The sequence below is a fragment of the Acyrthosiphon pisum genome, chromosome A3 (assembly GCF_005508785.2).
Source record: "Acyrthosiphon pisum isolate AL4f chromosome A3, pea_aphid_22Mar2018_4r6ur, whole genome shotgun sequence".
NCBI classification, from domain to species: domain Eukaryota; kingdom Metazoa; phylum Arthropoda; class Insecta; order Hemiptera; family Aphididae; genus Acyrthosiphon; species Acyrthosiphon pisum.
This window is the reverse complement of record NC_042496.1, coordinates 2,485,599-2,503,095: the sequence shown is the minus strand read 5'-3', so window position 1 is coordinate 2,503,095 and position 17,497 is coordinate 2,485,599. Positions and strand designations below refer to the sequence as shown.

General features: G+C 28.4%; 2 protein-coding genes across 6 annotated transcripts; one reads left to right on the top strand and one right to left on the bottom strand.

The window, feature by feature from the left end:
* The first annotated feature begins 1,681 nt into the window (after positions 1–1,681).
* LOC100165647 (interleukin-1 receptor-associated kinase 4) lies at positions 1,682–6,089 on the top strand. Of its 5 annotated transcripts, none has more exons than XM_029491258.1 (8): positions 1,682–1,807; positions 2,362–2,527; positions 2,598–2,767; positions 4,040–4,190; positions 4,714–5,029; positions 5,102–5,257; positions 5,326–5,523; positions 5,593–6,089. In XM_029491258.1, the coding sequence occupies exons 2-8, from the start codon at positions 2,367–2,369 to the stop codon at positions 5,806–5,808; spliced, it is 1,368 nt and encodes a 455-aa protein (XP_029347118.1). In that variant the 5' UTR covers positions 1,682–1,807; positions 2,362–2,366; the 3' UTR covers positions 5,809–6,089. The 5 variants fall into 5 exon arrangements, with proteins under 5 accessions (XP_029347118.1, XP_008179977.1, XP_008179975.1 ...); XM_008181755.3 differs by lacking the exon at positions 1,682–1,807 and adding an exon at positions 1,834–1,973; XM_029491257.1 differs by lacking the exon at positions 1,682–1,807 and adding an exon at positions 2,042–2,230.
* On the bottom strand, positions 5,952–12,122 carry LOC100158754 (hydroxysteroid dehydrogenase-like protein 2). The gene is made up of 9 exons (XM_016801951.1): positions 11,693–12,122; positions 11,500–11,623; positions 11,237–11,400; positions 8,920–9,133; positions 8,038–8,243; positions 7,358–7,558; positions 6,706–6,906; positions 6,414–6,539; positions 5,952–6,328 (listed from the first exon to the last, which is right to left on the bottom strand). Exons 2-9 carry the CDS (start codon positions 11,511–11,513, stop codon positions 6,216–6,218), a joined length of 1,239 nt encoding a protein of 412 aa, XP_016657440.1. The 5' UTR covers positions 11,514–11,623; positions 11,693–12,122; the 3' UTR covers positions 5,952–6,215.
* Positions 12,123–17,497: the final 5,375 nt, after the last annotated feature.

Below are 17,497 nucleotides of genomic sequence, written 5' to 3'. Positions count from 1 at the left end.
AAATAGAAAAATATGTTATACGAACACACGCCTTTAAGAATTAATTTGTTAAGTTTGACTTTTTCTAAAAACTTATCTTGTGATCACTGTATTTACTATTTACATATATTTATTTCTTAGATAAATACATTATAGATAAAACAATTGAGAACTATCAATATTGTAATATTTATTTATTTTGTAACAATACCCTTATAGTATTGTTCAAAATAGTGAAACAAACTTGTTTTAAATTTTATGCAATAAAATACAGTGTAAATTTGAATTTAAGACTTATTTGTTATTTGATAACTAAAAAATGTTTAGGTATAATTTATACAATTTCATCCAGTTGGCATTTCTTTAGTTAAAAATATAATGAAATTAATAGTATTAGAAGCACTTAGCCGCTTAGGTACGAAATCATGAAACATTTGATATTTTTATAAGCAAATAAATTCAGTTGATGTGAGTATTAATTAATTAGTAAAATTAATTATTATAATATTAACATCATTGTCATTTTCCGTAACTATCTGTTAAATATTAATGAGTAGTCAAGACTGCTGCCAAGGTAATCACTAATCTGTATTATTGATATTATAATATGTCCATGATGTTAATACCTTGACAATTGATTGTTAGTAAAAACTTATATTTTAAAGTAATTGTTACGTTACAATAGATATTTGCATAATTAAATATTATATATTGCACAATTAGGTTTACTTAAAAAAAAAAACACTTATTTAATATTAATAATAATAATAGTTTATTCAGTAGAATAAAACGGGCCGAAACCCAATAGTACAGATAGTATAGTTTGAGTACGAATACAAAAGAAATACAAATATCACATACAATAAATATCTTATAGGTATATAAAGCTTACAAAAATCTATAAAGGAAAAATAGTATTAAAATTGATAGACAAACCCAGCATTACGTATTCGTATTGTTCATGTAAGCATTTAATAATCTCCCTTGAGGGAGAGAAGAAGAAGTCAACTTTCGTTGAAAGTTTATTACATAGAGCCATAGCCCTAGGAATAGGTGAAGTTTTTAAATAGTTTGTGCTATATACTGAAATGTAAAACAACATATAATATACTATACCCATTTGGTATACTTTTTAGTTTTCATTTTAACAAAATATTTGTCATTGGTCATAAACTGAACAAAAAATAATATTCTATTCTTTTATAATTTATTACAATTTTAATGTATGTATAATTCTAGTAAACCGACACTTAGTAATCACTTATAATTTAATTATAGTCATAGAATGACTTCAGAGAATTTAACCGGGTTTATATTTTTTTGTTAGAACAACAACATAAATACATCTATCAAAGGCAAATACTTGGATACAGCCTACTGTAATGATATAATTGAAATTATCTGTAAATACTTTTTTTTCCAAGTACTTTGATACGTATTTTAAATACTTTTGAAAATAAGTATCTGTATCTGTACTTGAAAACTTTTTAAAAGTATCTTTTACAAGACTGTCGTACATTAAATATTATGCAAATAGCAATTAATAAAATATAAATGAAAATGAGTTTAAGTAGGTACGTATTACAAACTTAAGTCTTTTGAGTTGTAAATTGTACTTGGTAGTATAATTGTCTAAAAAAACTAGCAAACAACATAACATAGTTTGGTACGAGATAAATTAACAACCAATCAGAAGCGGAGAACGAGCGATTGACGAGACAAGCGGTGGTGTGCGTATCACAAAGTTGTGATCATGGGTTATTCATACACACCTATTTAGTATTTAGCACGATTTAAGATACACCACAGATCTGTGAATATATTTTAGGTAATAGTTAAATCTTAAATCATGGTATTTATAATTATTTATAAGTCATGACTCATGATCATGAATAATCGTTCATGATTGGGCCGATCGGGGTGCAGCTGCTGCCACTGGACGACTTCTCCCTCCCGTCAGTCAAGTCTCTTAAGATTTACTTATTGCATAACATGTAAATACAGATTGTAAATATATACATTTTTGTCCAATAAAAAAAAAAATCATGATAACTATTATCATCTGTGAATCTAAGACCTGTTGCACACTATCATAAATCATAATCCATAAAATTAATTAAACCTTTTTGGTACGTGTTCAAAATTTGAATACATTTATTCCATTGACCTATTATAATAGGTCAATGATTTATTCGTACTTATTACTTCATATTAGTTTTATTTAGCATAGACTCCAAGTGATAGTTACTCAGTATGTCGATTTTTTTTTATTAAGATTTACTACGAATTTGAGTCGTACTGAACGGTATAACAACACTGATGCGAACATTAAACTTTGATTTAATATTGCAATATTTTTCATAACGAGTCAACATTTATTAGAAAATATGATGCTGGGAACCACAGAGGTACGTAAAATGGATGCTTCGCTCAAAAATGAACTGGTCAATCTATTAAACATTAACGATGGCTGGAAATCACTCATGGCTACTGTAACTGTTGACTGTGACCCAAACAAAAGTCTGAAATATACCAATGATCACTTAAAGTAATCTTTATTTTGGTGTTTATCCTACCTATTATTTACATTTTTGAAAACAATCACATAATTGTTCTAGGTTAATAGAAATGGCAGGCCAAACACAACGAAGATTTTGTAGTGAAATATTTTTAGAGGAATGGGGAACTAGTGGTCGTATTAGGCCTAACCTCAAGATACTTATGGATCTGTTGTTCAAATTAAAACTAACACGAGCTGCTGAATGTATAGCTTCTAAAATCATAATCGGTAATATGAAGTTTAAACTACTTAAAGTCAGTGTTGGGTAAGTTACTTTTAAAAAGTAGTGAAATTACTTTACTTTTCAAATAGAAAAGTAACTTATTACTTTCTCGTTACAAAAAGAAAATTAATATTTATTTTTTTTAAATTCCTTGGCAATTATTATTCTGCAGGCAATAATGTCACTTTTTATAAAAATACATACCTATGCTAAAAAGGTATAATTTTAAAAATGTGTACAAAAAAAAGAAGATGTACGGTTAATACATATTTACATAACAATACTACAATAGTAATTACTTATGAGTTATGACTATTAAAAAATAGTACTTATTAATTGTAGCTACTTATCAATAGTAATTAATCATTATATAGTTAAGTATAGTATAGTTTTGTATTTGTGTCACAAACTGACAACATAAACTTACACCTATACCTATCTGTAGAGTGTCAACTGATCGACTGACACCAAATAAGGAATAATAGCACTCAATCTTGTATTTGTGTGATTAAATATTATGTTAGTGAAAATAAAATCATTATACACATATATAACACAATTATAACTTAAAAATCATAAAAATAAACCGTTTCTTATAAATGCCAAATGTGAAATGGCTATAATGATTTATAACGGTGTAATATTTAAATATTTCGATTTTATTTAATCATCAGAAATATAATGTTATATTCTATTGTAAATTCTAAATATAGTAATAACTAATAAGTATTTTCAAATTGAGCAGTTTTTGTACAACACTAAATTATTTATAAAACCTCTATAGTTAATAGGAGCGTATATAACTCATTAGTCCACGCTATAATAGATATCATAGGAAGTGTTCTGCGAAGGTACTTATTTAGAGAAATCAAATTAAATATTAACTTTTCTTGTGATTTACAGTGCAATTGGACATGTCAAATGTCAAAACAATTGAAAACTGAATTGTGGCGAGTTAAAATTAAATATATAAACATATAAGATTGATTGGTAAACAATGATAATACCCGCATTATTCTTATATATTTTTTTTTTTTTTTGGCAATAGGTAGATACTTAAAAATTCAAAACTTTAACGCGTTATTTCATAGAAATTACTTATCAAAAGTAATTTCCATTACATTTTCGTTACTAGGATATAATTCTAATGAAATTACGTAACGCGTTACAAGCAAAATAACGCCGTTACAGTAACACGTTACCTCCGTTACGTTACTACCCAACACTGCTTAAAGTTAACTAATTGAAATGTAAATTCATTTGTAGCATATTTCTAGATAAACCTATTGACAGGTTGGCAATCTCTATGGACTTTTACAAAATTGATAAATACACGGATAATAATAGTAGTGAACATTTCAAGTCTACCTTGTTTGCTCATCAGATAGAACCTAGATCAACTTTAAATGATGATAAAAGTAGTAAAAGGTATAAATATTAATTAAAACAGTAGTTTTTACATTTTATAGATGGTGGATTAATTGATTTTTACACTGAGTCAGAGCCAGGGGCAGGTTAGGCCCACTGGGATGCATACAAGAGCATTTAGAATGTTCCATGCTTAATGCTTATAGCCTAAGTAAAAGAATTCTATCAAATCTAACTTGATAATGAGAAGTATACTTTTTCTTTATACCGATCAACATTAAATAATTACATATAGACTTGTGGTATAATTTATTTATAATGTTAAAAATAAATTGAATATAAAAAAAAAAAAATATAGTAAAAAAAAAAAAACAGAATTTTTAATTCCAAAAAGTTAGCCTCAGACCCCGAAATTTCTAAGTAGGACTCTGCACTACGTTTATAATAAACGTTTTTTTTGGCCATTTTAAAACTGTATTTAGAATAAAAGTAAAGGTTAACACTCAATTATTTGTGTTTTATTGGGTTGGTTAATTGTTTTTAATTTATTTATACAATTTATTATTCTTACTATTTTTTGTAGGTTTGGTGAAATTCAGTTACCTTACAAATACTTATCTAATGCCACAAATGGATTTTCGGATTCATGTTTGATTGGAACTGGTGGCTTTGGTAAAGTATTCAAAGCCAAATTAACTAACCAAATAGTGGCAATAAAACGTATGGAAAAAATATTTGAAGAAAAGGATTTTAAACAGTATTTAAATGAAATTGATATTGTTTTAAAATTTAAACATGATCATTTATTACCATTATTGGCAATTTCATACGATGAACAGCCATGTGTTGTTTATGAATTTATGGAGAATGGTTCATTACTCGATTGCATTGCGTGCAAAGTATGTTTTTGAAGAATGATACAAATACTATGGAATATAATTTTAAAATTAATTAACAACATAATTGAACAGAATAGATCATCAATATTAAATTGGAAACTAAGAATAAAAATTGGAACAGATGTAGCCAGTGGCTTAGTTTACTTACACACAGCATTTGAAACACCTTTCATACATCGAGACATTAAAACTGCTAATATACTTCTAGACAATAAATTTATTCCCAAGGCATGTATCACAATAATATTTATATATAATAATGTTGTATATTATATATTTACTTATAGTGTTCTTAGATTGGAGACTTTGGCTTAACACGCCTTGGAGATCATACAATGACATCTATTGCAATAGGAACATCTGCATATATGTCACCTGAGGCATTTAGAGGTGACATTTCTATGAAGGTAGATGTTTTCAGTTTTGGAGTTGTATTATTGGAGTTATTAACAGGATTAGCACCGTATGATGAACATCGGACTGGTTGCGACTTGGTTAGAAATACATTTTTTAGTGATACATTTTTTCTAGAATAATTATTTTTCTTTTCTAACTTCTTTTAGCTAACTCATATAAGTGAAATTGAACGTCCAATTGAAGAACTATTAGACAAGCGTGCTGGATATTGGAACAACACTATTGCTAGAAAAATGGATGACTTGGCAACTCTCTGTACAGCTCCTAAAACTCAAAGGCCGTTTATGCATGGTCAAGAAGGTGTTTTTGAATCTCTTAAAAATATTCAATCTGAAATAGATGTATATCATGAAAACTCATAATTATATAATTTATTGTTTATAACAATTAAGTTACCATTATTATTTAAGCAAAATAATATTTTTATATCCAAACATTTTTTATCATTACTTATTTTTCATTATTGCTCAATCTAGAGTTCAAAATTAAGTTTTGTGTGTTAAAATTGTGTATAAAATAATTTTTTTTATTTTGAATTATACATTTGTAAATTATTTATTCAAACCATACAAACATAACTTTTCATATATTTATTTTATAAAAAACCACATGATTTACATAATTATAAAAATATTGAAATAAGTGAAACGATAGTTATTTTTTAATTGTTTAATAATACCACAAGTTTTTTTTCTCCAAGTAACATTAAGTTGAAATACAAATCAATTCCTCAAAAGTGGTATACATACTTTTTTACATAAATAAAAACTTAATATTTAGCTTTTAATAATTTCATAAGTTTCTCCAATTTCATTGCTTTCATTAAACTGCCGCTGATCTTAAGTTTACCAGACATATAAGCGTCGCCAGCTTTTAGCTTTCCTAAAAAGATAACAGTTAATAAAAGTTAATATTTTATTCAATGATTAGAAATACAATTATAATAAAATAAATAAATGTAACTGACCATCAAATAATTCTTCTATTTTATCAGCTTCCATGGTTAAAGTGGCATCTGGTTTTGTAGTTGGTTTACCTTTTCCAGCCGCACCATTTCCAGTTAGATCTACATAGTAAGTTCTGTCCTCGTCTCCTAAAAAAATTAATATTATACATACTTACATTACCTGTAGAGTTTTGACGATTATAATAACTAAGAAAGTCACAATATATTTATGATTATACAAATCAGTCTACAAAATATTAGGTTTTACCGGAATTTATATATATTTACTATGAGTGTATTCAATTCTAATAACCTTTTACTACAAATAAGAAACAGGCATTTGTTCCTTTGGCTATTTCTGGAGTCAGATGTGAATTGATTTTTGTGAATATACCCTCAATATTATCTTTTCCATCTAATTTTTTAGCTTGTTGAGATTTTTCTTTTCCTTGATTGAAACCATCATGAGGTGATTCGTCCAAGAAGAAATCCATCATTAAATCTCCTTTATAGGCTAAACAAAAAATGAAATATTTATCAGTATAATATAGATTATGGATCTGAGTGCAAATTTCTACAATTTTTAGATGCAGATGTAAAGATTTTAAGTTATATAGCGACACATTTTAAAAATGAATTAACATAATTCAACTTACATAAAACATTTATTGTTTAGACTTAAAGTTAAATTATTATTTCTAACCACAGTTGCTTCAAACTAAACATATTGTAGTTATCTGTTTTTCATTAGAAATCTATAAAATTGATTAAGAGGTCTTATACTATTTATTTTCTCAAGGAACTTGGCAGATTCAATCTTATAATGTTTAGACTTAAATTTTTATATAAGAGTGAATCGTCCTTTTTGAATTGAATTATTAAACATGAAACGAAGGTGTCCGGTTCAATGTGTAATCTACCAACGAACAGCTATCTTCAAAAATTAATAAAATTAAACAACTTACTTGGATCACTGGAATATTGGTCCAAATCAGTGATTCCTTCTTGTCGTAATACTTCGTCATCGACTAAAAACTGTCCAGTACAATTTTGAACAGACCTACTAAGTACTGCATAAGCGGCATCTGCCATAATTTCTGGCTTACGAGATAACTTTTTTGCTTCAGTAGATCCAGATAACATTTCAACAGCCGCAGTGTATATTGCTATAATAAAAATATATAAAATTAAACAAGATAGGTTATAAATAGTATTTGAGTAATGATTGTTTTTTTATATAACTTTTTTAAATTTAAACTGAGCAAGTTTAATACATAACTATTTTTTTTTTTTTAATGTTGTGCACATTTTACTTAATATGATTCACCATATGTTATATTTTGTAGTTTTTGTATTGGTCTATAATTTTTAAAATGGGGTTAAGTTTCGTAAAATGTAATAGATTATGATTGGATTTTTAATGTTTTTCAAATGTCATTGCAACAATATATTAAAAGCCTTGTATTCAATTTTCAAGATTATTTACCAAACAAATAAAATTGTATTAATATTTAAAGACAAAAAAACTAAATAATTGGCAACTGAAAATATCTGTAAACAGCGCAATACAAGTCAAAATATTTTGTCAAAAGCCAGATTAGGTAAGGTTATAAATTCAGAATATAAAATTCTATTTTGTTATTACCAGTTCTTGGCCATAGAGCATTCACAGCAATATTATCTGATCTAAGCTCAGCAGCCATTCCTAATACACACATTGACATTCCATATTTAGCCATTGTATAAGCAACATGGTCTCTAAACCAATTAGGGTTCATGTTTAATGGAGGACTAATGTTTAAGATATGTGCATGTTTGCTTTTTCGTAGATGAGGTATACACATCTTTGACCTAAAACAAAGAAATACTATTAAAATATATCACCTATGCCAAACAAGTGTGTATTGGAGTTGTATCAAGTATCTTATTAGCTGTACATAATTTTATAGTGAACAATTATTTCATGAATAAATATTATGTCATTATTAAAAAAAATAGCTTGAATTTGTTTAATAGTTCTGACACTCTTAAACACAGCACCAAACTGTTTAAGCGTCCAGAAGGGTTAAAACAACTGGTATATTTGACAAATATACTGGTCATTGGAATACTTATTAGTGAATGCGTAAATATTACTGGCCCATATGATTATTGGTATACTAGGCATGTACACAAGTTGTAGGAACCCAGTCCCTTATTTAATTATATTTATTAACGCTATAATTTGATTATAGTTTTATTGGAAATAGTGAAACTCTTGAAGCTATTTGGAATGAACTCTAAAAATAGCTGATCTTAAAAATAAATGGATTATTTTTAGTTTAATATTCTTTTTAAAACTAGATTTATACTATTATGTACTATTTTTTGACTTAATCATTGCAATAAAATATTATTTTGTAAAGGAGTCATTTTAACTATTTAATATTGACTAAACGATAATGTCTCAGACATAATAAGGTCAAGGTTAACCCTAAAATCAAAATCGATATTGAATTAATTAAATAATAATATTTTAAATGTTTACACTAAAAATGTTCCTCTTGTGTTGATATTATGCATCAAATCATATCTTTTCATCTCTGTATCTAATGTAGGAGTCAATGAAATCGCACTTGCATTGTTAACAACTATATCGATACCTCCAAATTTACTAATTGATTTACTAACAGCATCTGCTATTTGACCTTCATCTCTTACATCCACTACACAAGGTAAACATTTTCCTCCGGCTTCTTCAACTAAAAAATGTAATAAAATAAAAATAGATATAAATCATTATGAAATAATATGAAATTGAAATACATAAATTAAAATATTAACTATAAAGAACTATAAATGTTTTTCTATAGGTTAATTTACTTGAGAGGACATTTGAGCTTAATCTTAAATTCATTGTGCAGCACAATAACATCATAAATCTATTTTTATTTAAATAAATCTTATTAAAATGTGTTCTTATTTTTTTTATTTTTTCATGTTAAGCAATTTTGGTACACAGTTAATGAGTACAAGTATTATATTTTTTTAACCTATAATTTGAAAAAAAAAGTAATATAAATATAATACATATTAATAATTGAATAAAAACAATAAGAAATAAGAAAAGTTCACATATTTAAAAATAATAACAAGACTTGGTTTATGTTGATAATTAGAGATAGGATGTTGATGACCTAAAAAAGTATTGAATATGACCAAAAATAAAATAAATGCTTCAATGTGCTAAAAAATATAGAAAATTACTTAAAAATTATAAACACAATTTGGTTAACATTTAAATTATAAGTTTAATTGACTGTAAAAAAAAATATATGAAATAATTAAAGTAAATTAAAAAGTGAAATATAAATAAAAAAAGGTGGGTAAGTGTGTGTAGCTCTACTGTACAGTAGGTTACAAGTTGGTCACTGTAATGGATGGTGTTAAATTAGAATTCAGTGATATAATATAATTGTATGCAAAAAATGATTTTGGGCGAAGATGGTCTATATCTATGCCAGTCAGCCTATATTACTAAGTATACTTGATGATATTGTTGTGAGTATAGTTATTTATTTACCTATTTACGTGGAGGCTTGATTTAAATTTTCAATCATTAGCTATTAAAATTGAACACTTTATACATTTTGAACAGCAAAATCATTTTTAAATTATAAATTTGATACATTTTGTCAAAATTAAAACTTTAAATGCTTATAAAAAAAATGTGTGCCTTTGTATTTTTAATATTTTTCAACCACTATTGTAACAATATATCAGGAGTCTTATATGTGGTTCCTCCTGACCTATAAAATAAATATGTACGGTCAGCACACATTCTTTTATATAGGATTAGGTATGTATGGAGCAAAAGGTGGCGGGTAATAAGAAATGATTTTTACCCACCCCAATTTAATTTTAGTTCGGCTCCACTGAATCAAATGTTTAGCTAAAATAGCATTTTATAGGGTCAAAGGGAAAAAAACACAAGTCATCAACAACCTATCACTACAGATGATAACATAATTGGACTATGAACAATTTAAACTCAGAAAAATAATTAGTTATTTCAGTCCTTTATCTATGAAACTAAGTTATTTCCGTGACCAATTGTGTTTTAACTTTATTATGTTGTATTTATATGTTGGAATGAAAGCAAAATTTTCTATTCTCTGTTGTAAAAAAAGTGTTTAAAAAAATGTATACTTGCAATGTATACAAATTTTAATGTATACAAAGGCATTTTTTGTCTCCAATTCACAAGTGCGTAACATAACTGTGTATAGTGGCATATTTAGCATCCTTTTTAAGAAGGTGGATGACAAGATTTGTAGCTTACAGTTGTGGAGGGCTACAATAATTACACATGTATTTACAGAGCCGTGAGATATGTCCTCAAATCTGCCCCTGACTGTGTTTGTACATCAGTTTTTTTTATAGTATTCAAATTATCAGAATTTTTAAATTGCAATATTATACATACCCACTCATGAAGGTTAAAACCAACATAAAAATTGAATTATCATAAAAACTAACTTATAAAATACAGATTATGTTATTACCTTAAAGTTTGATAACAAGTCAACATTAATACTAATATTTAAACTAACAACACTAAACATGAACTACTGAACATTAATTTACTATGTTACGCATTTGTAAGATGGGTACGACCAATGCGAATAAGGAGACCTCTAAAAGTCTTAATAAAACTATACCATAAGTCGTTTTTCTATGACACATTTTATAGTTTTATAAACTACTTTGTATAAAATGTGTAAGTAGTAGGTAGTATTATATGGATAATTTTTACACATTATACAAATTAAAATATAATATCAATAGTTTTGTTTTTAAATTACTTTCTTTAGCAGCTGTGTATATAGTTCCTGGTAATTTTGGATGTGGCTCAGCAGTTTTGGCAGCAATAACAATGTTAGCTCCATCCCTAGCTGCTTTTAAGGCTATTGCCTTACCAATACCCCGACTACCTCCAGTAATGAACAAAGTCAGTCCAGATAATTTTCTAAATAAAAAATTAAAGTTTATATTAATGTAAATTAAAAAAACATTTTTTAAACTAATTTAACATAATAAATGTAATTGCAATAAATATAAAACAAACCCTGTGTTCAGCATTTTAATATTTTTAAAATATTAATAGTTATAGTATTAGAGCTCAAGACTTGTGTAGCTACGTGTCAGCACAATGATTCAACAATATACTGTATTTGCATTCGTCTGAAATTCTATAACAAGGAAATCGAAGGAAATAGAGTTTAAAATTTTTATCAATGGAAGGGCAATATAAGACTTACAGGTGATCGGCGTCCAATGACAATGACCTACAAAATACAAATATATCCTCATATGAACACACGTTGTTATTTGTGTAGCAACAACTAAAACAAAGATACTGAGCAATAAACAAATGTCAGTTAATTGAGATAAATTTTTAATGTAATATTGCTTAATAAGAGTGCAACATTTTAAGGAATATAATAAAAAAATATATATTTCCAGTCTCCACTTGTTGCATAAAACAACAGTACTAAATAGTAAATAGTAGGCTTGAAGCCTTGTAGCTCGTAGCAATTATAACACCATTATTACCTAATACCATTGATTATATTATAAACAATGCTATACGCTTATACCTATAATTAAAGTACTACAATTACATATATAGATACATGTAATACGAAATAGGAAATAGTAACATTAGATTGAGATTTGTGACGTCCACAAATAATATTATCATGAAATTCCACAGATGTAAATAATTTTATCTGATAACGTCCCGAAATGAGTCGCACGATTAAACGGCTACAGGCTGCGCTGCGTACGCTAAGGTTACTACCAGGGGTACGAAACTCTGTGAATTGGCCGAATCGGGCGATTGTAACCTTGAACCATAGACCTTAGTATAAGCAGGGGTACGACACTGCGTGTATTGGCAAAATCGGGTGACTGTGGCCTTGGACATGGTCTCCAGGGGGGCGTGGCATATGTTATCATTTAAATAAATCATTTCAACATCATTGTCACAGTCCACAGAATAATAATAATGCCCATTGGCCATTGCCTTGTATCCGTTTTTAAGATTTCGTAACAAAGAGGGATACACGTTGCCAACATTCTATCAGATTACGGATACGGTACAATTTATAGAGTCCAATACTTCATACCGTAGGGATACGTAAACCCACACAGCTGACCGAGTGTCTATTCTATATTGTTCTGTGGTATAAGGTCTATGCCTTGAACACGGTCTCCAGGGGGGCGTGGCATATGTAATCTATGATAAAAGTAAACAGTGGAAACAACCCGACCCCGCGCAGAATACCCTACCTATTAGGCGGAAACGGTTTTTCAATACGGGTATAACATCATGTCAGTGTTACGGAAACAGTTTCATTGTTCGGACTTCAGATCATAGGTAAACACTTCACCCATCAGCTGATCGAGTTTCGCTTCTATATTGTTCTATGGTTACTACATTAACCCGAGTAATATAGGGATTATTCATGTTTTTTGCGTTTTTTGGAAAATATATACATTATTTTGAACCTTGACCCTCTTTTGATTATATAGCTTGTACACTTACGCATTTATACCTGTCCATAAGTGTATATTTCATAACTCATAAGTCATGATATTATGGAATTATAATTGTAGTATCACAAGTAATCTGTCATTCACATAATCTGTGATTATATGTAAATTGTAAATCCTGTAATCAATAAAAAATAAACACCAAGTACTGATAGCCGAGTTAAGATTGTATTAAGTCTTGAGATATTTATACTTCCTTCATTGTTCAGTCGTTTGGAGGATTAGAGTATTTAGTATTTACATCACTTGTTAGTCAAAAGAAACAAGAATTACTAAGCATAACTCCACAGGTGTTGTAAAAGACTAGAAATGGAGAAACACGTATTAGAAGAAGTTTCAAAATTGTAAGATACTTAAATTTAAGTCATAAAATATACTGGCGTAGGTACCTACTATCAGTACGTTATAAAAAACTATCACTAATAATGTCTAAAGGATTATATTTGTTTATAAAATGTTAACTATGAACAATTTACAATATATAATATTTATTTTTTCAAAAAATGTTATAAAGTAGTGCTTCATTAGGCTCAAATATAAAATATTTTAAAAGATATTTCTTCTATTATTTATATAACATTTTAAGTATAGTTTGATGGAAAACCATACTTTCGGCATGCAGAGATTGAATTAGTGTTGTACAAACTACAAAAAGTACTCCTGTGTGGAAAGTAAAACATTGGCTAATGAAAAAAATTATAATTTTGAATATACTTGCATTATAGCAGTAGTTAAATTATATTATGTGTATCTAAGCTATTTTTTTTTAATAAATATACAGTAAAATATAAATTCATCATTTTTATTTTGATTATTCATTGTTTTTTTTCAGACAATCCGAACAAAATGTACTTGGTGTTTTGGTATCAGACACTAAAGGCTTATGTATTTTTTGTGAGTTATAAAATTGCCATATAATATGAAGGATTATTATTAATTATTTTGGTTTTTCTTACAATATTTGCTATTTAAAAATTAAGCTTCAGGAGAAGTTACACCAGGAATCAGTGGAAACATAACATTTATTGCAAATCAGTTATCGAAGTTAGATAAACATGATTTGTATCCGACCATCGTATTGAAATCTGACAACAAGTAAGCAATACATTGCTTGAATAAAATAAATTTCTATAGTTAATATTTTGTTGATAACTAATCATTACACTCATGCAATGTGCAAATAATAGCTGTTATGAGTAAATAAGAGGTAGAGAGTACAGAGCCTTTGGGAGTTTGAGACAAGATTAGGTTAGTTCAGGTGCCTGAACTTTAGACCTACAAAAATCTTTATAGGTCTGTGGGCCGTACCTATATAGTTGGGATTGAAGAAAAAGAATCATTACACCACACCTATGTAGCATCTTGCATCTAGCCAGTAGGAGGGGCTTGTAATAATTTCTTGACATTTTCAATTGTTTATATGCAAATTGCAGCACTACATATTTTATATTCGATTGATAGTTTAATATTATTGTTTTCAGGTCATGTTTGATAAAAGGCTGTGAAAATTCCTGTGTTTATGTATTGTATCAGAATAAATAGTATTTAATGTTTATGATTGTTATTCAGTTCGATAAAATGTCTAATAATATTTATTTTTTCGATTATAAAATATTTTTTTTTTTTTTATATTATTGTTCCTCACTCTTTAAGTCTAAATAATTAAAAAATTAATTTTCAACTTTTTATATATGTTGTACATCTATATTCTTTGTTATGTGGTACTATTAAAATTTATAATAATAGCCAATGTAGAGTAATTTCTACTGTGGAAAACTAGTCAAGGGAACTCATCTTTAACACATTTTCTTTAATTATTGGGGGTTTGTGGATCAATCAACACCACTGGTGGTTACGAAATACAAAAAATACTATAGTGTCAAGGATACACTCAATAGCATTTACTCACAAAAGCTATACCGCGTAGAAAGTAGAAATAAAGAACCAACTATAGAACATTAGAAGTTAAGATAATGAACCTAGAACCAAACAGCAAATACTGTAAATCATTTACAGTATTTGATAAAAATTTTAATATGTGAGAATCATATTTTGGCACTCAAGATTCAATTTTTACCATGTTGAGTTTTAGATATTAAACATGTTGCGAGTTGTGACCACATCTGTAAAAAATATATCTAAATCGTCATTGTAATCATATAATATGGTAGATCAAAGATCGGACCAAAGACCTATAAACTAATGGACAGCGCATAGAGTGAAATCATCAGATGGGATTGTTGAGAGAGAAAGAGAGGTTTGGGCCGTTACAGTGTGCCAAAACCATGACAAATTAATTAAATTTGCCATGTGCCAAAACATAGCCTAAAACATGTTTTTTCTCTCTTATATGCTTTTATGTTACGTTTTTTCTCTTAGTTATGTCGTCTAGATTATCCATGGCAGGGCGGTGTGGGAAGCGCTGTCCATTAGTTTATTGGTGATAGGTCTATAGCTCAGACCAATATAAAGTATAGATCATCATCAAATCTGTGTCCCGCTACTGCATAGACCTATAAACTAGTTTATACTGTTTATTAAAGGCATTGGCACAACTAGGAGGGTGCAAAAGGGTCTTTAGCACCCCCTTTTTTTTTTGTAACTATTATTATTATATTGAAATACCATACATTTTATAATTGTTTTTAAACTATGAAATATTATAGCACCCCACATTTTAGAGGTCTAGTTGCGCCTATGATTATAGGTTTATGGTAATAATGTAATATGGTATCCTGTGATCATACGAGTGACGAGATTGAGTATGAATTAATACTATATTATAATATAATATTTGGTATGAACTACAATCTTACTCTTAACTATAGTACCTATAACAATGGCGGAACCAGGGTTTAATTTTGGGGAGAAATATCCCCTTTGCCCCCCTCCCCCTGGGCCCTGGATCCGCCACTGACATACGTATAACCTATCTTACATATTTTCACGATACATTTAAATTAATCTATCCTTCATTATTCATCATTCATGCATATTTTTGAATTTTGATATTTCTTATTTTCTCCTATTTATCTATTATTATTTTTTAAATTGTTTAGTTGTATCCACGATATAGAATATAATGCGCTACGTAATATTATAATTATTTAAAAAATCGGCCTTCTTAGCGCTCCTGGCAGATTATTCCCGCATTAAATAACGTGTGTGAAGTTGGGGTACCAAAGCTAGGGCACTAATACACCAACGACTAGTGATAAGAAACGTTGTATGGACGGTTGCATTTTATTATGTTCCAGGCGCCTAACATGTTTCTTGCCGTTACCCACAAGATGGCGCCATGAAATTCACCTTGCCAATATACACTTGTCCCAGGGTAGTACTGTTTTTCGTGCTGCCGCGCGGTACGACGATCCGTGCGTTCAAGCACCCATGTGCCGTTTTTAATTTTTTTGACAATGTTCTGGAAGGTGGCGACGCATTAAACCTATATATTCGGAAAGCCAGGAAAATTTGCTATAAGATGGAAATGAGTCTAGGAGCTACAGAGCTTTCCGCGGTATAGTAATCGGCGACCGACCAAACCAGGGTACTGTTTTTCGTGCTGCCGCGTACAAGCTTCCATGTGCCGTTTTTAATTTTTTTGACAATGTTCCGGAAGGTGGCGACGTATTAAATCTATATATTCGGAAAGCCAGGAAAATTTGCTATAAGATGGAAATGAGTCTAGGAGCTACAGAGCTTTCCGCGGTATAGTAATCGGCGACCGACCAAACCCAGGGTACTGTTTTTCGTGCTGCCGCGCTATTACTATTTATATAACTATTTACGTGGAACATTGTTTTTGATTTTCAATCCTAAGCTATAAAAGTTGAACATTTTATAAATTTTTAATTTGATAAATTTTGTCATAATTTGAACTTTAAATGCATGTGCGCCTATGTATTTTTAATATTTTTTAATTGCTATTGTAACAATATATCAGGAGCTTGTATTAAATGTTCACGCTTTTTGGCCCAACCAATAACATTTTATCTTTATTTATAGAAAAAAAAACTAAAAAATTTAAATTTAAAATGTTCTGTAAAAAGATCAAATAAGATCAAATTATTTTCAAAATTGTATGGTGTATACATAATGCTAATTTAAACATTCAGTGACATTTTCAAGTATCTACAGTCATTCGTTTTTTAATTACAACAAAATAAGAAAACCGTTACATGAGAAATTTAGTGAATATCAAATGTAAAAATAAAAAGGTGGGTAAGTGGATTTCGCTCTGCTGTACAGTAGGTTACAAGTGGGTCACTGTATAATGGATGGTAGGTATTAAATTTGAATTCAATGATATAATATCATTGTATAAGAAAAACGATTCTGAGCGGAGACGGTATGTCAGTCTAGGTATAAGACATAATATTATATTATAGTCTATAGTATTTAAAAAAAATTGACCTATAATAAATTCCAAATTAATCATATCATAATATCTATTAGGTACTTATAACGCGTTATACATCAATAAAAAACCGTGGTACTATCATAGATAT

Bases quoted from the DNA above. Each gene is read 5' to 3' on its own strand.
- LOC100165647 (XM_029491258.1), top strand. From the start codon at position 2,367: ATGATGCTGGGAACCACAGAGGTACGTAAAATGGATGCTTCGCTCAAA. The intron at 2,528-2,597 runs GTAATCTTTATT...TAATTGTTCTAG, and splicing joins TATACCAATGATCACTTAAA to GTTAATAGAAATGGCAGGCC. The intron at 5,030-5,101 runs GTATGTTTTTGA...ATAATTGAACAG, and splicing joins TCGATTGCATTGCGTGCAAA to AATAGATCATCAATATTAAA.
- LOC100158754 (XM_016801951.1), bottom strand. The intron at 9,134-11,236 runs GTAATTTAAAAA...TACATTTTTTAG, and splicing joins ATACACAGCTGCTAAAGAAA to TTGAAGAAGCCGGAGGAAAA. The intron at 6,329-6,413 runs GTCAGTTACATT...TTATCTTTTTAG, and splicing joins AATAGAAGAATTATTTGATG to GAAAGCTAAAAGCTGGCGAC.